The sequence below is a fragment of the Lynx rufus genome, unplaced genomic scaffold (genome assembly GCF_022079265.1).
Source record: "Lynx rufus isolate CCGP_SWC_20201006 ecotype Redwood Valley unplaced genomic scaffold, mLynRuf1.p SCAF_4, whole genome shotgun sequence".
NCBI classification, from domain to species: domain Eukaryota; kingdom Metazoa; phylum Chordata; class Mammalia; order Carnivora; family Felidae; genus Lynx; species Lynx rufus.
Genome location: NW_025814856.1, coordinates 61,690,225 through 61,712,334, shown reverse-complemented (window position 1 = coordinate 61,712,334; position 22,110 = coordinate 61,690,225). Strand labels below are relative to the sequence as shown.

At 53.7% G+C, this 22,110-nt stretch overlaps 1 protein-coding gene across 3 annotated transcripts in view; it reads right to left on the bottom strand.

Moving 5' to 3' along the window:
- OGDH (oxoglutarate dehydrogenase) overlaps positions 1-22,110 on the bottom strand; it is a 66,465-nt gene that overhangs the window by 36,218 nt on the left and 8,137 nt on the right. Inside the window, exons 1-4 of one of the 3 annotated variants that reach the window (XM_047094652.1) lie at positions 15,016-15,037; positions 13,845-14,093; positions 3,051-3,242; positions 1,403-1,505 (exon numbers count right to left, since the gene is read on the bottom strand). In XM_047094652.1, the coding sequence (XP_046950608.1) occupies positions 1,403-1,505; positions 3,051-3,242; positions 13,845-14,066 (517 nt within the window). In that variant the 5' untranslated portion in view covers positions 14,067-14,093; positions 15,016-15,037. Of the gene's footprint in view, positions 1-1,402; positions 1,506-1,622; positions 1,714-3,050; positions 3,243-13,844; positions 14,094-15,015; positions 15,038-22,110 lie in introns of those variants that run through there. The other 2 variants (XM_047094653.1, XM_047094651.1) reach the window with 2 other exon arrangements.

The window sequence follows — 22,110 nt, the reverse complement described above, 5'->3', positions numbered from 1 at the left end:
GAAAGCATGATGTAAGCCCTGCCCTGACCCCCGCCTCTGCCCTGGGCCAGTGCTGTGAACAGACACTGAAGAGTCCACAGGCTTCCCACCCTGCACAGATCAGCCGGGGGACCTGTAAGCATCCTGTGCTAGAGCCCGCAGGATGCAGCTCGGTCCTGGCCTGACCAGCCTCACATGGGGCAGAGCAGAGCTGTGTGCCCCCCCCCCTGCAGTGCTAATGAGAGCCCATAACCAGCAGGAAAGGTCCACTTTAATACCAAGCACCCTGCCAGCACGGATGCCCCCAGATGGGATGCGGTGTCAGGTGGGAGATGGCAGCCCCCACCTCCTGTGTCTGGGAACACTAGCCTCCGAGGCCCTCACTGGTCTCTGGGGGAGAGGCCCCAGGCCCCCAGCTGGCCCCGGGCGGCTCGCCTGTCTTCCACACCTGGAGGGGACTCCCTGGGGAGGACTGGAGGCGCCAGCCAGGGCTTCAGGACAGGCAAGCATTGGTAGAGTGGGGCCTGAGTGCTTGCAGGGTGGAGAGGAAAGGGAGGAAGCCCGGTACCCCCAGCAGCGTTTCTCCAGTGGAGACGGCAGCGATTCGGTCTGAAACCTAGCCTACAGGGTGCCGGGACACTACGGTGCGGGAGACCGTTATTCGAGGAGGTGGGTTCTGTCCCCCCGATAGGGCAGCGTTAGGCAGGTAGGCAATCGTCAGTTTTAGTAGCATGCACGGTGTGTCTGTGGACACCTGGCCATTTCGAGATCAGTCACGTCTCAGCACAGGTTAGTGGCACAGTGACCGAGAGCAGATTAACTGGAGGAAGCAGCTGCAGGGTGAACCCAGTGCCCTGTGCTGCGCGGTGGCAAAGGAAGGGTGGGGACGCGTGACAGCAAGTGCCCGAGCGCCACACACACGCCTCCCTGCACGCCGGGACACCTTCCAAAGTTTCCTCGGTGTGATCACCAGCATTTACGGATTGACAGCCAGCGCACAGCACGGACCCGCCCGCAACAGGCAGCCATGTCTCGTGCCCAAGAGCACAGCGCGTGCCCACGGCCCCGAGAAGAGTCCCTGGAGGGGTGGAGGCCACACTGCACCGGGACCTGGACACCCAGCCGGCACAGCTAGCCTCCGGCATGTCTTCTGACCTGCCTGCCCAGCGAGGCCATCTTTTCCTCTGTGCCACAAACCTTTTCTGCCCCAAATTTTACTCTCCAATTTTGAGACCCAGACAATTGAGCTCACACTGTCTGGCTGAAAAGCTGGGATAAACGTAACTCGTCCCAAACGCACTAAATATTGAGTGATCAGAACGAAGGAAACTTCAGAGTCTCTCCCTGGCGTCTGAAGACACCCTGGCCGCCACAGATGTGACACCGGGCGGCGGCGCGGCGCTGGCCGCCCCCAGACCCTCACCAAGTTTGTCTGTGGATGAGATAATGTCAGCGGGCACGGAGGAGTCCAGGTCGGCATCCAAAATTCCCAGGGGGTCCAGCTGCGCTACATGGTGCCCTCGTATCTACGAGCGGGCCAGCGAGGGAGGGGTCACACACAAGAGGACAGGAGAAAAAAAAGAGGGAAGGGGTAAAAAAAAGTAAAATTACATTAAAATTAGCGTTTACAGACGCATTCTCACCCACGTTTGAAGACACAGTTACCGGAGCACCATCAAAATTTACACAACTAATGCCGAGAGGATCAAGCTTTGCAATGTGGTGACCCCTGACCTGGAAGCAATAACACAGGCAGGCGTTAGCAGGACCCGGGCTGTGGGGGATGTTACACCTGGTCCAACCTGAACCCAAAACAACAAGATTAGTCGTCATCGTGAAGCACACTTGTGCTCACGGATGAACCTGGCGGTTCAGAGATCAGTTTTGGGGAGCCCTGCTGCCCCCTGGGTAAGTGGAGCGGGACATGCTGGGTGCTCACTCCCACGTGAAGCCACACAGTTCAGCACCTCTGCACCCTGAGAGGGGATGAGCAGGTGCTGGCCCAGAGTTGGGGGGGGCAGTGGCCACTGGGGGTCTGCCCTACACCCGGCCGGGCCCGCCGAGAGGCACAGGGCCTTCCCATCTGATCCCAACTGCCCAAGGAGCAAGAGAAGGAAGAAAATCCCTCCCAGTTTTAAGTCTTGACTGTTTCGCCCACGATTGTGTGCTAGCTCTTTGCGAAGGGGCGGCTGCTGGAGGGACATGGGACCAGGTGACATTACTAAGGCTGCAGGAGGCAGGCGACAGTCAGAAGCCACCCAATATGCCTCTTTCAACTGAACAATGCTGGAGAGCATTGCTGGCCACTGGCTTAGAGTTTCTCCGTCTGCTCGCCAGGACCCACTACCCTCCCCCGTGCCACCTGCCCCAGCCGTGCTGTCTCTTGGAGACAGAACACGGATGAGGAGACTGCAGCAAGCCCAGGTGCCAAGGACTCCCAGAGGGACACCCTGGGTGCTTAGGGACCTCGGGAGGGACACCCTGGGTGTCTAGGGACCCCCGGAGGGACACCCCAGGCCTGACTTCTCCTCCTATCCTTCTCGGGGCTACCCTCAGAACAGGTGCTCAGGTTTGAATTCTGGGCTCTTCCCCGTCAGGTGAAGAAATGTCAGGGGAGCCCCACTTGCCCTGACACTCCCTTCAGTGGTGCTGATCACCAACTGGAACATTCCTGGACTGCTCCACCCTCACGTGTCTGCGGGCTCAGTTTCTGTCCCTGCGGGTTCGTTTTCTCTTGTCGTATCCGGGCACTGGCGACTGAGAAGGGGAACACCCCTCCTGATCACTGCTCCCTCCCGGTGGCTAGGACCCCGCCCCACCCCCCAGCCATGACCTTCTTTCCCTGCCCACAAGCTCTTCTTGCCAACTTATGGGAAGAAATGAGGAGCTGTTCACATATGCAAACAGGGTCAAACTGTCCTGGCTCCTTCCGTCTTGGCACATCTCAGGTGTGCTCCCCAGGCCCCCGGGCAGGGAGGGTGTGTCTCAGGGTTGGTGGGGTGCTAGTTATAGGACAGTTCACGCAGAGCGCCCGGTGTCACAGATGTGCCACCGCCCGGCCGGCGCCCTACCTGGTAGGCTCTGATGAGCGACTGCACTGCCAGGTGGTCCTCCACCAGCTTGTCCACGTTGGGCTGGGCTTCCACCAGGGGCTGCACTCTGGCCACGGCGGACAGCGAGCCTGGGCTCAGGGGGAGCGGGCTCTGGTAGGCGGTGCCTGGGGGCGCTCCGGCATTGGTGTTTCGGAAAAAAATGTCCCATGACTAAAGACAAACAAAGAACTCACGTTATCCTGATCACTTAGGACATAGGACTCATCTTTAGCCCAAAGGAGCTCTGTTTTTGTCAGGCAAGTCCCATCCTGGGGGGGCTGATGTGCTCCTCCGCTGGACAGCCTGATCCCAGGCCTGAAGTACGGGGCCTTGCTCCCAGCATCCCCACAGGACACCCCTCCTCACCCCCACCCCAAGATGCAGAGGACTTGAGGCTGCCCTGCCATCAAAACCCCAAAGGCCCAACGTTGCCCAGCAATGCCACACCCCAGTGACATGCCGAGTGTCTCTATGGCAGGCTGCCCGGGGGGCAGGTGAACGCAGGCCTTCCCACCCCATCTGCCCCCAGTCCGGTTATCGCGAAGACCAGAGCTCCTGGCCCCTGGCCTGCAGCTCTACAGCTGCCCCCACGAGACCACTTGAGGGGGAAGGGGCATCCTAAGTGCGTCTCCAAACCCCAGAGACTGGGCACAGCCTTGGGGGCCCAGGCTGGCTTTGCTCATGCTCGTGTCCCCAGGTGCAAAATGGAACCAGGGCCTGTAAGGAGCCAGGAGCTTGTATTGGGCGGCCTGCCAGGCTCCCTCACCGGACCCTAGACAAACAGTCTCGTTGGTAATTCAGGAGGGCGACTCTGGAGCTAAGGGCCCAGGGAGCGAGCTCAGAGAGGGGACCTGGTGTGTTGGCCCTGACATCCTGGTGAGCCTCCTGACTTGCTGGGCTCGGTTTATCTGTGAGCGGAAGACACAAGTACTTCTCACAGGTCCGCTGTAAAGATCAACTCACGCGGGGAAAGACGCTCACACGTGACCTGCAGGCAGTTTCCTCCAGGCCCATGTGAGCCACCTCATCTACTTCTTCCTCCTACATTTGCTTATCCCGTGTTTGGATTATCCAATTTCTGATCTGTGTAGATACCACGAACTAGAATAATTTATCATCTCATGCGAAGGTATGAGGCTTAAAGTAAATATTTTAGAGGTCAGGGAGATGAAAACTCAGTAAAATTCCTGTGGAGAAAAGAACACTATTGAAAAGTGGCAAATTCAGAAACACGAGAACACTGTCTTTCCTGTCGGCCACACATACTCCAGTTTCCAAGATTCTTCCGTCAGTAAGCTCTGATTTAGACTCGTGGAAAGTCTGGACAGGAGGAATGTCGCTGGACTTTTGTGCTCATCCGCCCAGGAAGAGCTACCAGGACCATTTCCGGAGTGGCTTGGCCGGGGCTCGGTGGGCAGCAAGTGGGTCTGCTGAGGACACTGGTCCTCGCCGTCTTCTGGCTTTCTCAGAAGGGCTCTTCAGTGCTGTTCAGGGCACAGACCTACTGAGTCCATGGCCCCTCAGTGGCCGCTCACAAGCTCATCACCGGTGTTACCGGCTCACTGTGCTGGCCCAGAGCACCGCCTCCTGCAGGACAGTCTGGCTTCTCCCTACAGCCACTTTTGAGGGAGCTTTGCAGAATGTTTAAACCATTTTACAATAAGAACATATTCCTTTTGTATTCAGAAAAATTGGTTTTTAGGGGCACCTGGGTGGCTCAGTAGGTTAAGTGTCTGACTCTTGACTTCGGCTCAGGTAATGATCTCAGGGTTCGTGGGTTCAAGCCCCACATCGGGCTCTGTGCTGACAGTGTGGAGCCTGCTTGGGGTTTTCTCACTCTCTCTCTCAAAATAAACACACTTAAAATAAAAAAATTAATTAAAAAAAAAAATCAAACCAGAAACAAGATGACCGTCCAACACTGAGTTGTATACTTTATGTGATTTAGAACTCAGTAACAATTCTAAAACGCTTTAACTGTTTTTACCTTTCTGGTTAAGCTGGAGTGTGCCAGCTGATGGTGGGAGGGAAGTGTGGCTCTCTGGGGGCACCTGCCTTAACACCGACACAAAAGCACCTTGTGGCATGAAACCTGAGGCCAGACACCCTGTGCAATCCAGGACTCAGAGGCCCAGGGCCACCCCCCTCCCCCTTCAAACATTGTCCTACTATGCTGGCCCTTCTGACACATGTCCATCAGAGAAGGCAGCTGCCTTAGTCTCTGGAGGGAAAGAGAGGCCACCTCAGTGTGGACTCCTTGGGGAAGATGAGGCTGCCCTCCCCACCCTCTCATCCCCACTGCTTGGCACCCACTTGATTCCTTACAAGGACACCCCCCCCCAACTTCTGACCTCGTGGAGCTTTGCCTGCAGGTCTCAGGGAGCCCCTGCATTTGGGGAGTGGCTGTGGCCCAGGGCTCTCCTTGACCTGAAAAAAGCCCCCTGCCTGAGACGGCAGCAGCAGCCAGGCAAGAACCACCAGCACGCAGCCCTGAGCAGCGGGGACCCAGGTTGGCGGGCAACCCCAAGTACACGGCCCTGCTCACCCGTCCCCCCCCCCCCCCCGCCCGCCAAGCAGATGACGAAATGAAAGGCCTCTCCAGCAGACACCGAGGGCGCAGCTGGGAGACAAGGGTTGGTGGGGGCCCGTCCAGCCCGGGCCCTGAGAAAGGGGGCGATCGCCATCATCGGGCCTCCTCTCTCTGACCTTCTTTTGTGCTCAGAATACAACTCCAGGTGACTTTCAACTGGCCGAGGACAAACGTATGGCCACGAACCCTGCTCGCGCTGGAGGCGGTCAGAAGAAACTGGTTGGTGGCAGTCCTGCAGAAAGCAGGGAGCCAGCACCCGCTCCCCTGGTGCTCACCCCCAACACCCGGCCAGGCTGGGCACCTGCCCTCATGTGACCCGCCCAAGGACAGCAGCCCGGGAGGCCATGCACACCTGCAAACCCGCTGCCGCGCTGCCACTCATGTTGGTCAGACCTCAGAAAAGTCTGCCTGAAAGTGGAGGGCGCGTCTTGTCCCTCTAGTGCTTTCTGTTCCCTTAGGAGCCTCTTTCTCTCTGTCTCTCTCACCTCTGCCCGCCCGTTCCAGACTGGGGCCCCTTGCCACCACCTGGAGAGAGAGCTTCCTATCTGACAACCACAGCCCTCACACGCACACACCTGGATGGCAGGTTTTACAGACCTGTGCGCGGACAGGTGACCACAAGGCTGCAGCACTGCTCAGGGGCGCCCCTCCCCTCCTTGAGGAGGAAGCTTCCAGAAGAGGACGCCTGTGCCTGCCCACAGGCTCCTTGAGCCTGAAGGTATGAGGCTGATGTGCCATCAAGGCAGGTGGCCCCAAGCTCTTGTCAAGAAAAACCCTGTCCATGTTGGCCACCTCAGTGAAGTTCTCTTTTTCTCTGAGCCAGACTCATCCCTAACGATCGCGTGCTCTTGTGTGGATGCCCCAGTCCACGGTGCAGGGACTTGTGCCTCCAGCAGTCACTCGGGTGACCCAGCAAGGAGTGAGGAGAAAGCACAGGTCTCTGAACACCTCGAGAAACAAGCCGAGCCGAACTGGCTTCTGTCTGGGGTCTGGAGAGTGGCCTCCGGTGGCCAGTAATGGATACCCAGTCCTCTGCCCACCGCTGGAGGAAGTGGTAGTCTGAGGGGGATATGAAAAGGTGCCAGCTTCTCCTCCTGCCAGGACCAGAGGGTTCCCATGACCTTCTCCCTGCACGTGAACACTCTTCCCAAAGGCACACGGGACGCACACACAAGGTGAGCACTTTACTCCAAAGTCTGGTCCCATGGTCACACCAAGGCAGCCTCATGCAGTGTCCCGGAAGCCTGGGGCCAGGGGGATGACTGTGGGAAGCCCTCCCTTCTCTCAGGAGCAGCAGGAACAGGTGCGGAGGTGAGAAGACACGGTGTTTGGGGGATGGCTGGTATGAGGAGCCCAAGGAGAGGACCCAAGGGACCTGCCGGAGACAAGACCAGAGAAAGGGCTGGAGCCAGCAGAGGCTGCGTGGGAAGGGGGCATAGCCATCAGTGGAGCTGTGGGGCTGAGACCACCACCAAAACACGGTACATTCTGAATGTAAACGAGTGGAATATTCTGGTCAAAATGAACCCACAATTCTTAAATTTTAGGTAATTGAAGCTCTGTCCCAAAAGCCATGGCACTCGCATTCCCCCAATTTCCCATAGACCTGCCAGGCGCTCCCTGCAGTCCGAACGTTCTGAGAGCCAAGCAGAGGAAGCCCGTGCAAGGCTGCAAACAGGTCCCTGTTCCTCTGCAATGTCCCCGGGCTTTGCACACAGTAGGTGCTCAACTGAGATAAATCAGGTTCAGACTCCTTCACAGGCTGAGTCCAGCAAGTGTGCTGTTTAGCTGTGGTACCAGGTGGGGGGTCAGGTGAGGTGCCAAGTGGGGGGTTAGATGGGGGGTCAGGTGTGGTGCCAGGTGAGTGCCAGGTGGGAGGTTAGATGGCGGTCAGGTGAGGTGCCAGGTGGGGGGTCAGGTGAGGTGCCAGGTGGGGGGTCAGCTGTAGACACCTGCAGCCTCCAGAGTCCAGAGGCCCCACCTCAGCTCAGAGAAAGTGCTGGCACTGGTCAGCATAGGACTGCTCACCAGCAACATGGGTGTGAGCAGGTCAGTGAGCCAAGTGGACTCTGCCCTAAATTATTCAGTCAGCAGATCACAAGCGCCTCTGGGCCTAGTTCCCGGCTGTGGAGTTCATGCCAGAGGCCATTCAAGAAGCTTTGGTCTCGGAAGGGTGGCACACGTGCTACCTGGTGCCCTTCTGCTGTTGGGAAGGAAGGCCCCCACAGCGTGTGACCGAAGGGCCCTGTGGCAACAAGCCTGTCTCAGGGAAGCGGCTTGAGCAGTGTGTGTGCCCGACGCCTCGCCTGCAAGTGTGAGGAGCATGTCTGGCACTTTCACACCTGCTCATGCTTTGAAAAGCAGCAGGATACTTGGATTTGTTGCAGAAGCTGTTGATCAACACTGACCACGGGCGCGACTGATGCTGATTCTGGACACCAAATTGTACGCCTCTGGGTTCTAGGGTGACCAGACCGTTTCCCCTTTTCCAAAGTCCCCTTCAGACACTGCTCCACCAGGGGGCGCCATGCGCCTGCACACCAAACCCTGGTCTGGCACATGTTGTCACCTGACGCCACCACCACCCTCTGCTGGCATCCTGCCAAGGACCCTGCTGTAAAGCCAGCTTGGGGAGTGTGGGTGAGGCAGCCTCTGGCCACCTCGGAACGGACCGAACCCTAGCCTCAAAGGCCACCACGAGGCTGATGATCTAGTGACCCACAGTCATTGGGGTTGGACCCAGCACATTCACAGACAACCGCGTTACTAAGTTCCAATGTTAACAATGTTTAGCTGCTACAAACATGAAACTTGGGGCATTAAGTTACCAGCGGTCATCCTGAAACAAGGATTTGGCTCCTTTAGGCTAATCCCTACAGACATGCAGCAGCAGCTCCCCAAGCTAAGGGTGGCACTGGGGCCAGCAGGTGCTGTTCCCAGGCTCCTGTCCTCCCCAGCCCCCTGCACACAGGCTCTGTGGGCTCAGGAAGTGTGCTGGTGGCCCTGTGTTATTTCCTAAGCATCCAGGTGACTGTGCACGGCAGCCCAGCCATGGCGTGGGTGTACATGCAAAGGCTGCCTTGGACGGTTCCCACACCCACCTTGAAGTGCTCTATCTGTGCCAAACACTGGGTCCCGGCCTTCCTCGAATACACCGTGTACGCCTGCCCTCCAGTGGGGCTCTGACCCCTCCATCCACGGACACTGTGTCTGGAAGGCAAGGACTGACCACGCACTGGGGTCGGGAACTGCCTTGCCACCGTGGAACACTTCATACTAGAAGCAGCTAAAAACTGGGGGTTCTGCTTGGGACTTCCTTGGTTACAGAGACTGAAAGAATTTACGTGCAGTCAGAGCACAGCACGGGGGAGGGAACATCTCTGGGCAGGCTCTGCCACCATCTCTCCAGAGGGCGCACGAGCAAAATGCCAGCAACCACCCAAGACCAGCCAAGGACAGTGGCCTCTGCTCTGCCCGTGGACTCCACAGACGGTGACGGGCCTCTGCCTGAGGGACTAAAGGCGGCAGTCCCTCCAGACAGTGACGGTGGGTCCTCCTAGGCCTGCAGCACGTCCCCTCGTGGGCTCTGAGTCCCGGGCTCACTTCCAACCCCTGAGAGCCCGAGGATCTTCAGACCCCTCGGGGCTTCGCTCATCACAGCCCACCCAGGAGAGGTGGCACCTGGCCTGGGCACACAGGGCCCTGCAGGGTCCCAACAGCCGCCCCCCGCTGTCCTTGGGCTGATGTACGCATAAGGGAAGGCGCTACTCCTGCTTCTCACTCTTCACACGTGCTCACTTTGTCCTTGGACTGAACCATGCAGGTAGAAAGCCCCTTGAATACCAAGATCAGGGAAAGCACTCCACCTGTTTGGTTAACTTAATACACAAAGCCACTACGGCTGAGGCACGCAGCCTCCCTCACCAAAATCCCACAAAGCGCTCCAAGGACCTTCAACATAGGTGTCCCCCCGCCCCTGGGGGCCAGCCCACGGTTCTCCAAGCACAGCCTGGGATGGTTCAAAACCACAGAGCGAGCAGGCACATGTCACCATGAATTGGGGGCTGTGTTTTTCCCTGCTGATCTGGTTCACTCACAGAAAACGACAGGACTGTGTTTTATGAGCGTGGAAGAGGCAGAGCTATCCAGGCCAGAAGGGGGGCACGACCGAGCCCCGAGAGGTGGGACCGAGTCTGGAGACTCCACCTCGGGTGAGGTGACCGAGCTGGACCAGAGCTGTCATTACACTTGGAGCCGACCCAGGAATGGCATAAGAAACGGATGCGGTTATGAAAAGAGGAAGACGGCATTTAGGAAGTGGGCCGAGGCCACCGGTGGGGGAAGCAAGCTCCGAGGCTGTGGGGGGCCCAGCGAGCACAGGTCTGGCGGGTCTCCCGCCAGCACCAGGGCTGACATCGTTCTGTGTGTGGGTGGGCACGTGCCTCCGTGCACAAATGGGGCCTGGCAAAGGCTCAGGGGCTCCCAATGCCTGCCTGTCTGACACATAAATGGGGCAATCTGCCTTTCTGCCTCTATGCGTTTCTGAGACATAAACGAAAGATGCTGCCATCTGACTTGTCCCCAGAATGTCTGAGACCCCATGAGGGAGGCTTCGCAGGCTGACATCACAAGCCCCGGCTGGGGGTTCCTAGGGGGTCAGGCGGTGAGCTGTGCCTGGGAAGGTGTGGAGGACTGGAGGGGACAGTGGGGGAGGCCGCAGCAGGGGGCACAGAGGGGCTGGGGGCCCCTGCAGCCCGTACGGGCGCCGTCGGGGCCAGCCACTGACCTGGGCACCAGCAGCATGAGGGGCTTGTGACTCCAAATTGCTCAATTACTTGACCAATTTCCATAATTAGACATTTCAAAATAGAAGTGTTCTTTAAAAACAGGGGTATGACAACCAACCGTAAGTTGGCCAGTTGGCAGCTGGCTGAGGCTGAGGATTAGGTGTTAGAGAATTATCTTGTTAACTTTGTTAGGTGTGGTTAGGAAGACATCCCTGTGTTGGTTAGAGCTGTGTGGAAATGACTCAGGTCTGGATCTGCCTTCAGACTCTCCCAGCCACCCCCGCCCCCGCCCCCAAGAAACCAACCAGCACAAATGAGTGGGGAAGGAAGAGGTTTAAGGCCTAGCAAACTGTAGAGTGCCGTTGAAGGTGGATGTGGGTCTCCTCACAGAGGCTCACTTCGTACTCTTCTCTCTACAGGAAATGTTACAGAAGTAATCAGAAAGCTAAGTGCAGTAGGGCAGGGAGGGGAGATGCTAAGCTTGTGCTGTTCCTGCCGAATACGAACAAGCTCTGTGCCAACAGAGGAGGGGACAGAAGCAGCCCTCAGGACAAGGAGGCCGCACCCCACAACAACGCACAAGTGGGGGATCAGAGGCACTCAGTCTAAACCTGAAAATCGAATCGTCATTTCTCCCTGAACCATGGGTTCTAAAACACGAGAACAAATGAGGCATTCTTAATGTAGTCAATTATTTCTGAGGACTTCTGTAGTCGCTGATGCCTCTAAAATCTGGTGAAAGTTCCAGATTGTGTCTCTGCAACAGCACGTACACAGGTGTGGGGCCTCCAAGGAAACCTGGAGAAGTGATCAATTCCACAGGGTAGGGATGGTGGACGAGGACACACCCACTGACGTGCACCCCCTGAAGAACCCTGGCAACAGAAACTAGCATGTAAAATCGGACCCGGGGATGATAGCCTGTGCGTAATCTCTCATTAAACTGAAAAGTCCCTTTCTGGCGTCCTCCATGTCTCTGTGGCATCTCCATGTGGTGATTGCTCTGGCCTGCAGAGTCCAAGGGCCATGCCCCTCCTGAATTCCCCCCAAAACCCCGGCCCCATGGCACCTGTGCCTGTCAGTGGACCTGTCGGTGTGCTGTCCTTCCCAGGATGGACGGGCACCATGGCCACCCCTTCCCGGCCTGAGAACCTCTGAGGGGCTTCCTTGAAACCATGTGGTAAAAACACTTTCCAAGAACAGGTGGGGTGCAGAGGACTTTGAGGGCAGTGGAAACACTGGGATACCATGGGAAACCATGACAGAGATACATGTCACTTGGCACCTGTCCCAACCCTCAGAACACATACCACCACGAGGGGCCTTTGGGCGAAGAAGATGTGTCAGCGTGGGTTCCCCAGCCTGATAAATGTCGTAACCCCAGCATGTGTGCCGATGGTAGGGGAGACTGGGCATGGGGGCCGGGGGTACATGGGGAATCCCTATACCTGACCCTCAATTTTTCTGCTGAACCAAAAGCTGGTCTAAAGAGTAAATCCCAGGGGTCCACAGGGCCTCAGCTGGCCTAAGACCAGTCCTGTTACTGGTGATGATGAGTGGGAATGAAATCAGGGGGCTCCCCGACAGCCCAGACTGCACACGCTACTTCTTGGATTCTCAAAAAAGTCCTTAAAAAAAACCCCCAAAACCAGTAATAATCAAAGACGCCTGGGTGGCTCAGTCGGTTGAGTGTCCGACTTCGGCTCAGGTCATGATCTTGTGGTTGGTGAGTTCAAGCCCTGTGTCAGGCTCTGTGCTGACAGCTCAGAGCCTGGAGCCTGTTTCGGATTCTGTTTCTCTTTCTCTGTGCCCCTCCCCTGCTCACGCTATCAAAAATAAAGATTAAAAAGGATTTTGGGAAAAAAACCCCAGTAATAATAGTCATAATGATATTAACTCAAACTACTGACAACAACAGCAAACCTAATAGAAAAAAAATTTTTTTCAAGGAAAACTGGCCCCATTTAGGCGTCATGGTCTACAATCAGATCCCCATAAAAACCTTCTTAAGAAGCTTCCGGCAGGAGCCGTGGTGCCGTGTCAGCCCCACTTGTCTGTGCTCTGTGCCGGAGCCACGGTGCGCTTCCTAACTGCAACACAGTCCGAGGCCAGGCACTGGTGTGGACGCTCCTGAGCCTGGGCCCGTCAACACACATACAAGACGTGGCTAGTTCCACGAAGAGGTTGTGTTTGGGGAAAGGAAGGCAGAGGGACAGGCTGGGGCACCAGACGACTGTCCGACCTGACCCCTCCAGAGTGCACCGTGCACACTTGCCTGCAGAGTGCCTGCCAGCCGGCCAGGTACGGCCATTCCTACAGCGCACTTGTGGGCAGTCTTTGTCTGCAGGCCAGGGAACACCTACTCTCACAGGAAACCAGGCTTCGCCTTGTTCAGGGAGCCAGTGGCCTCCAGGTTGGTAGGGAATGACCGGCTGGGTGCCCTGAGCAGTGAGGTCAGACCAGGAGGGCATTCACAACGAAACAGGGCCGGCGGCTCTGGCAGTCACATGAACGTATCCAAGCTTACACACCACTACCATTTCAGGGTAAAGCGGATTCTCGGGGGCCTGATGGAAGCAGGCTGCCTTCTGATGATGAGACCCTAAGATTCACAAGTGAGGAAGGGGCGAGGCCGGCAGCACATGGCAGCCAGGCTCCGTCAGGCGCTTCCTCTGCACAGGCCCTGAGCACCTCACACGCACTGTCTCCGCCAAACCTCCCCTGGCCTGCGTCGGGGCATGACGGCAACCTGTGGACCCACCACCCTCTGGTTCCTACCGTGGGGCCGCCGCCCAATGTGAACACAAGAAATGGGTGTCAGAACCAGTCAAGTTTAGAGGCCAGGCCTGCCCTGTGGGCAGACTCATGCACACGGGTGACCGGGAGGACGTGCCTCACAGGCAACAGAAGTACATCAGAAAGAAGCCTGCAGGGAATTCACTTCCAGATACAGGAGGAAAAACACGGCACGCTAACTGGAAATGCCATTTGCGCAGAAACCAATGTGATGATTCTGAGGTGCTCCTGGCATGATGGGACTGGGGAGCATCCAACAGGGTCGCCGCTCTGGCCACGGCCTGTCTCCGCTGTCTGTGTCCTGCAGCGTCCTCGGGGAGATGCTGGAGGTGGAGCACGTCCTTCTCACACCCTCGCAGGGCAGATGGGCCTTCTGTTCCCGGAAGCAAGTCTCAAGTGCGCGGCTTGTCAAGGGGAGGGAAGCGCTCCTCCGGTGGCATGGCGGTCGTGGTCGGGCTGATGTGGAGGACTCCGGTCGGTGGGGCTCCCAGCCGCCTGCCTTCCCAAGGGCTCCTCAGCACACTGACACTTACCTGGATGCCCAGCCGATGGCAGGCCGAGACACCAAACACAGGAAGACGTCTGCTCGGAGAGCCTTACCTTGTGTACGCTTTTGGGGTTTTCCAGCCACGCATAGTACATTTCCTCCACATAGTTGGAGCTAGTCCCGCTGAGGAAGGGCTCAGCAGCAACGGGGGCGGTATAGCCCCGAACCTGCCCGAACGTCCTAGCTGCGGCCGGTCTGTTTTGTGAAAACGTCCTCACAGTCTGGGAGGCCGTCAACGGCCTCAACTTAGCAGCACAAGTCCTTAAGTGAAACATTCTCGTCCCGAAGCCTCTCGCAAGCGTCTGCACAAGAAAGGGAAGAGAAGTCAGAAAGTGTTTTAGCGAACAAGGCCACCAGGAAAGACTGGCGGACACACCAGGGACCCTGTGCCCCTCCCCAGTGCCCAGGCCCGCACTTGACATGACACTGAGGGGGAGACGCAGCTTCGGTCTCATAGGAGGGAAACGAAGCAACGATCAACATGTGATACTTGTCAAGTCTGTGCATCGTGTGACACAATCACAGAAAAGGCAACAAGGATTATTCAATGGGATTAGATCAGGATTAATTACAAAGCGAGAAAGACATTTTCTTTTTTTGTTAAAAAATTTGTTTAGTGTTTATTTTTGAGAGAGAGAGAGACAGACAGAGAGAGTGTGAGTGGGGTAGGGTAGAGAGAGAGGGAGACACAGAATCTGGAGCAGGCTCTGGGCTCTGAGCTGTCAGCACAGAGCCTGACATGGGGCTCGAACTCACGGACTGTGAGATCATGACCTGAGCCAAAGTCGGACGCTCAACTGACTGAGCCACCCAGGTGCCCTGAGAAAAACATTTTCTAATCTATCCTGGAACTACTGAGCACCTGCTGGACCCAGAGTGCTCTGGAAAGTACAGAGAAACTAGAAAACACTGTGTTCACCCTCAAATAATTTATCTTGAGGCAGAAGAGAAAACAATCATAAAAGAATCAGTAGAAGGAAAAACGGAGGTGGAAAAGTGTGGAAGGGGCCCAGAGGAAGAGCAAGAATTGTCTGATGAAAGACAGGGAGGGTGGGGTGAGCCGGGCAGGACCACACAGAGGATCCTGACACCCCACACGCAGCAAGGCCATGTTTCACAAGCACTGGGTGGGGGGGAGGCAAGGGGGTTCTGCCAGGGGAGTGAGTGGCTCTAACAAAGGTTCAAAAGGAAAGTACGCACAGCCATGGTTAAAGAGATGTCTACCTGCCCTGTGCTGCTAGACGGTCAGCAATGAGACGCGACAGGACTCCACGAACCCCACAAACCCCCTAGAAGCCAGGTGCCAGCTCCTCTACTTATGGACTGCCTTTCTGAGTTTCAGTTTCTTTCTTGAAAGAAAGTCCCCAAGGTCACAGGGCCGTCAACAGTAGAGCCAGGATACAAACCCTGTCTTCCTGTTCTGCCTGGCCCTTCAGTGGCTGGAGAGGAAGGGAGAGGCCGGGGCGGGAGGGCAGGGACTCCGGGAGGGAGGGGGGAGAGGGGGCCACTTACTTGCTTCTGATCTGAGTGGACCTTGTGCTTGGCAGTCATAGTGCTTGACGGTCATAATTTTACTAAGCTTAACATGTATACCCGTCCAACACAGCCACACTACAAAAGAAGTGGCTATATCCACCAGACCATGCGAGAGCCAGACTGTTCCCAGGGTACCCTGAACCACTTGCAGCCGTGTCTAAGAACCCTGCGTGTCTGAGGGCAGGGGCCCTATGCCGTCCTCCTCCCAAGAATCCTAGCTGCCCAGGGGCACCTCTATTCAGAGCCCGGGGACCCCAGGAGGGCGGGAGGCAAGGCTCACCGCAGACCCCCGCCCAGGGCTGCCCTGTGTGCTGCTGGCCTAACACATCACTCACGCCAGAGCCTCAAAGTAGGTGCCCTGGCTGGAGTCACGTACCACCCCCCACCTACTGGAGGGAGATCCAAGCTCTGAAATGTGCTGAGAATTCCCCAGAAATACATGTTGAGTAAACTACCCTCTGTACTGTTTACAAGAACTCTTCCTCTTGGCCCCAACACAATCAGAGTACACATAAGGCCTGTGATGGAGAGGGCACCCAGCCGGCTCTGTGGCTTGGAAGAGACAGGTCAGCAAAAGGAAAAAGCAGGGGGGGTGCCTGGCTGGCTAAGCCAGTGGAGCATGTGACTCTTGATCTCAGGGTTGAGAGTTTAAGCCCCACGTTGAGTATAGGTATTAATTAATTCAAAAAAAAAAAAAAAAGGAAAAAGCAGAACATGTGCTCTGAAAACCAACAACAAATGAAAACTTGCCCATTGAAAATTAAAGATGGACGGGGGGTGCGTGGGTGGCTCAGTCAGTTAAGCATCCGACTCTTGATCTCAGCTCAGGTCATGATCTCACAGTTTGTGGGATTGAGCCCTCTGTTGGGCTCTGTGCTGATAGCGTGGAGCCTGCTTGGGATTCTCTCTCTCTCTGCCCCTCCCCCACTCATGTGCTCTCTCTGTAAAATAATTTAAAAAAAAAAATTTAAAGATAGACAGGCCATGTATTTTGAACATGGCCCCAGAATGCAATCGTAGCCTGTGTTTTGTTTTCACTCAAGTCGCACGTTCCACATTCAGCCGGCGGGTCTCCCGGCCCCTCGCCCCTCGCTCATTCACAAACATGTCAAGGCAGACCAGCACCTTCACACACAGTGATGGCAGAAAGCATGCCTGCTGCTCTGGACATCAGTCTTCTTTCTCTTATTTACGTCCAGAGGAAAGTGCTCATGTCTCCCCTCTGGTGTTGCTGCCCTCTGGACCTCCAGAACCACGCAACCGTCTCTGAGTCGGGCTCTCCTCCAGGAACACAGCAGTCTCACCTCCATTCACTGTCATCATTCAGCTGCCGTGGTGCCCAATTATACAAGGACCACACTGACAATCACAAAACCACTCGTTTCTTTTGTTCCACCCAAAGTTGTCCTTCCAATCCCACGTGCAAATGAACCGTGTTCTCTAGCTGTCTGCAGTCACAGAGTCTGCTGCCCAGCGCAATGACCGGGACAGATCGCAAGCCTCAAACTTCCCTCGAGATGACTCATCACAAAGACTGTCTGTCAGCATATCGCTCAGGACCCCTTACCTCCACCCCAGGGTAACCAGGAGCAGCTGTTCTCTGTCCACTATCGGATGGATCCAGAGCAGACCCTGGGGTTACATTCAGACTTTGGAAGAATCAGTTTCCGTCCTTCCAATTCCAAAGTCAACTGTAAGAATAGCGTGTTCTTTGCTAGAGACATTCAATTGTTCAAAGAGTTTCATGAAACCTTTGGGCTGTCCCAGAAGTCCAAGTGTTCTGACTTTCATTGGGATGAGTCTATTTCACAAAGGTGCCAAAAAATTCTATGGGGAAAAAGTAGTCTTTTCAACCAATGGTGTTGGGACAAGTGGGGTTCCACAAATAAAAGAACAAAATTGGGCCCTATCTCACACCATATCCAAAATTAACTCAAAATGGATCAAAGACCCAAATGGAAGAACTAAAAAACTGTAAAGACCCTTGGAAGTTTCATAATTTCCAAGTTAAAATAGAGTAATCTTTGTGGCCTTGAGTCAAGTAATGGATTTTTTTTTTAATTTTTTTTTCAATGTTTATTTATTTTTGGGACAGAGAGAGACAGAGCATGAACGGGGGAGGGGCAGAGAGAGAGGGAGACACAGAATCGGAAGCAGGCTCCAGGCTCTGAGCCATCAGCCCAGAGCCTGACGCGGGGCTCGAACTCATGGACCGCGAGATCGTGACCTGAGCTGAAGTCGGCCGCTTAACCGACTGAGCCACCCAGGCGCCCCTAGTAATGGATTATTAGTTAGGATATCAAAAGTACAAACAAATGAAAAAACAGATAAATTGGACTTCATCAAAATAAAAGCCACGGTTTGTTGTCACAGGACACCAACAAGAGAGAGGAAACACAAACAGAATAGGAAAACATATGTACAAATCATATGATTATGTACAGAATACGTGAAAAAAAAACCCTCTTTTTAAAAATGTTTATTTATTTTTGAGAGAGAGAGAGACAGACAGAATGTGAGTGCAGGAGGGGCAGAGAGAGAGAGGGAGACACAGAATCTGAAGCGGGCTCCAGGCTCTGAGCTGTCAGCACAGAGTCTGATACGAGGCTCGAACCCACAGACCATGAGATCATGACTTGAGCCGAAGTCAGATGCTTAACCTCCTGAGCTGCCCAGGCGACCCCCAAAAAACACCTCTTGCAATTCAATAGTAAAGGGAAATATAACTAAATCAAAAATCTAACAAAGGATATGAACAATTTTCCAAAGAAGATATACAAATAGCCAATAAGCACATTAAAAGTTGTTCGAAATCATCATTCATTAGGAAACTTCACATCAAAACTGTAAGAGACCACTTCACGCAAGGAGACTAGGTACAATTAGAGAGAAAATCAGTGTTGAAGACGTGGAGGAACTGGAGCCCCCTGCACTGCTAGTGGGAACAGAAGCTGGTGTAGATGTCGTGGAAAACAGTTTGGCAGGTCCTCAAAGAGTTAAACAGAAAGTCACCATATGACTCAGCAATTCCACTCCTAGATACATAATGGAGAGAAACGAAAACATATGTGTACACAAACATTTGTATGTGAGTGTTCACAGTGGCATTATTCATACTAGCCCCAAAATGTAATAGAGTGGGCAATAAAAAGGAAGGAAATACTGTTATGTGCTGCAACACAGACAAACTTCGAGAATGTGAAGAAAATCATCCACAGAAAACATACTGTGTGATTTCACTCCTATAAAACGTTCAGAAAGCCTGCGGGTGGCTGCCCAGGGCTGGGGGCCGGCGGGTGGGGCCGAGTGCACACATGGCTGCTGATGGGTGTGCAGTTTTTTAGTTTGGGGGGGTGGTGCGATGAAGATGCTCCATGACTAGATTATACTGATGGTTACACAACCTTCTAACATACTGGAGAATTCCCCATTGTAAAACTTCAACGGGTGAATTGTATGGTATATGAATTGTGCCAAAAGTTGTTTCAAAAAGAACTATGTCTGGGGCGCCTGGGTGGCTCAGTCAGTAAGCGTCCGACTTCAGCTCGGGTCATGATCTCGTGGTTCATGAGTTCGAGCCCCGCGTCGGGCTCTGTGCTGACAGCTCAGAGCCTGGAGCCTGCTTCAGATTCTGGGTCTCCCTCTCTCTTTGCTCCTCCCCCACTCACACTCTGTCTCTCTCTCAAAAATAAACATTAAAAAAATATTAAAAAAAAAAAAGAACTATGTCTAAGAAAAAATAAAAGTGAGTCTACCAGTATCAAAGTGACACTACTTGTGACCCATAATTTCAAGACGTAGGTCTAAACCTGTCCACTTGAAAAAACAACATTTAAGATAAACACAAACCAAAGCAAACTTTGTTTTTAAGGGTTCAATCTACTGCCCCTCAGAACCTACATGCTGATGTTAGACAGGACTTTATCTGTGCCTGGACCTTCCCCAGCTGGGCATACACTTTACCCAAGGCCACCTCCCCGTACACAGAGTGGAGAGATAAACTGACTCCTGATGCCTATCAGGGTCACGTCAGCTGGGCAGGGGTGCAATTAGAGAGGCAAGGTCTAACAAGCACAGGCTGGGCAGTTCCTCAGGAAAGGAGTCCCAGGAAAGGAGCACGCGATCACGATGTGATCGTTCCCTGTGTGTGTTACCGGACAGCAGTTTTAAAAGCATAACAACTTATCTTGAAAACGTTCCCCATTCTCTTCTGTTACGGTTTTGGATGCAGGAAGATTCAGGTAACGAATCAAGAAGACAACGCATGCTACGTGCCTGCACGGCCACCTTTACCGTACTTCCCGCAGCTGGACACAGACAGAAACGTGCACAGAGAGCACAGATATCAACTGTCCCCTCGCTGGCAGACAATCTCAAAGAACTCAAGTCTTTTACTTGGGAAGCCTCGTCCAGCAACAAACTGAAGGACAGGGAGGTAGTGAGGACCACTTTTCAGTGCAAAGGACTCTTGTCGGTACCAGGTAGAAACGATGGTCAGCCCACAGGACACACGGGCAAAATGACCACGTTGCTGTGCAAGCCTCAGGCACATCGCAGGCTCTGCATTTAGGCTCTTCTGCCATCAGGTGTGCTCCCTGGCATCGCTTTTTGTGATTATGATGCAGAAGTGAAAATACTTTTGCACACTTTAAAAGTGTTCTATGACTAAAGAATTACGACTTACCGGCAGGAAAAAGACCAACTCATCTCTCTTAAAAACCAAGTTCCCAAGGTGCAAGGTTCCCAGATTACCATGGAGTGGGCAACTGACCAGGTTGCTGGGAGAGACTTCCACCTCCGAGGTCAGAACCCCCACCAGGTGTCGGGGCGCCTTCACCCAGACTGCCACTGTGCAGTGCTCTGGGGTGCGGCCAAGCAGGCATCCTTCAATGACCAGAGTATAAATGATTAAGTATTTATTAAAGCAAGGCTATTTGTCAATATTTATTAAACATTTTAAAGGCACATAAAGGACTTGTTTCTCACTAAATGCACCTAAAGAAATAAGACGTTACACTTAAACCCAACAAAACAGGAGTGGAAAGGGATCTGGGGGCTCGAAAAGATACAGCATCAAGTCCTCAACTTTCTTTCTGCCTCACGTATCCCAGACTAGGTGCTGAAGAAGCTGGCAATCCAGAAATGCCGACCGATAGAAACAGAAGCCCCTGCTCTCTCTGACCAAAGGACAGACATTTCTAGACAATAACTGCTCTACTGCAGCCTGCAGCTAACCCCACAGAAAATACTGTGGCCCACCACTACCCCAACTGATGGTGTCAGAGAAGATCCGGGGCTTCCATCCCCACCGGATGACTTCCAGCAGGTCCATGGAGGCCAGGAAGGGGCCTGCAGTCCACCTGTGCCCTCAGCAACAGGGCAGCACCCCTCCTTTCCCACGCAGGGTTGAATCACAAAGGCCTACTGGGGAACGTTCACCCACACAGCAATAACAAGGAGTCCCTCCCTGCAGACACCAAGGAGGCTGGGTGGGGAGCCTGGATTCCACCCTTGCCCAGCAGTAATGAGGCAGCACCCACTGACGCCCAACAGTGTCAGCAGAAGCCTGTGTTCAGACATTTAAGATCCAGAGTCTCACATACAGAACACCCAAAATGTCCAAAATTTAACCAAAGATCACTCATCACATCAAAAAGCAGGGTGATCTCAACCAAAACAAAAAAGAACAATCTATAGACACCAAGAAAACAGACCTGTTAGAAATATCTGGCAAAGACTTTAAAGGAGCCCAGCCTCAAAACACTTCCTTGAGCAACTATGAACAAGTTTGAAAACAAGTAAAAAAAAAAAAAAAAAAAAAAAAAAAAATTAAAAGCCTCAACAATGAAAGAGAAGACATAAAGAAGAACCAAATGGAAATTCAGAACTCAAAAATAACCAAAATAAAAAAATCTGATGGGTTAAATTGCAGAATGAAAGGGACAGAAGAAACTCAGAGAACATGAAGAAAAAACAAAAAAAAGTACTCAGGTTGAACAGTAAATACAGACTGAAAGAAAAATGAACAGCATCTCAGTGACATGTAGGACTATCATACAAGATTTAATGATGAATGTGAGGGGCGCCTGGGTGGCGCAGTCGGTTACGCGTCCGACTTCAGCCAGGTCACGATCTCGCGGTCCGTGAGTTCGAGCCCCGCGTCGGGCTCTGGGCTGATGGCTCAGAGCCTGGAGCCTGTTTCCGATTCTGTGTCTCCCTCTCTCTCTGCCCCTCCCCCGTTCATGCTCTGTCTCTCTCTGTCCCAAAAATAAATAAAAAACGTTGAAAAAAAAATTAAAAAAAAAATGATGAATGTGAATGCCATCATATTAATGATGACATGAAAATGTCATCAGAATCTCAAGAGAAAAAGAAAAAGGGAGGGGTGGAAGGAGTATTCAAAGAAATAATGGCAAAAATTTCTCAAATTTGGCAAAAGACAACCACCTAAAGATTTGAGAAGCTGGGTGAACCCCAAAAAGAATAAACCCAAAGAAATCCACTGTAAGACACACTATAATCAAACTTGATTAAAAAAAATTTTTTTTAGTGTTTATTTTTGACAGAGAGAGAGAGAGAGAGAGACAGAGCATGAATGGGGGAGGGGCAGAGAGAGAGGGAGACAGAATCTGAAGCGGGCTCCAGGCTCTGAGTTGTCAGCACAGAGCCCGACGTGGGGCTTGAGCTCACAGACTGCGAGATCATGACCTGAGCCGAAGTCAGACGCTCAACCGACTGAGCCACCCAGTCGCCCCCCCAAAATTTTTTAATGTTTATTCTTGA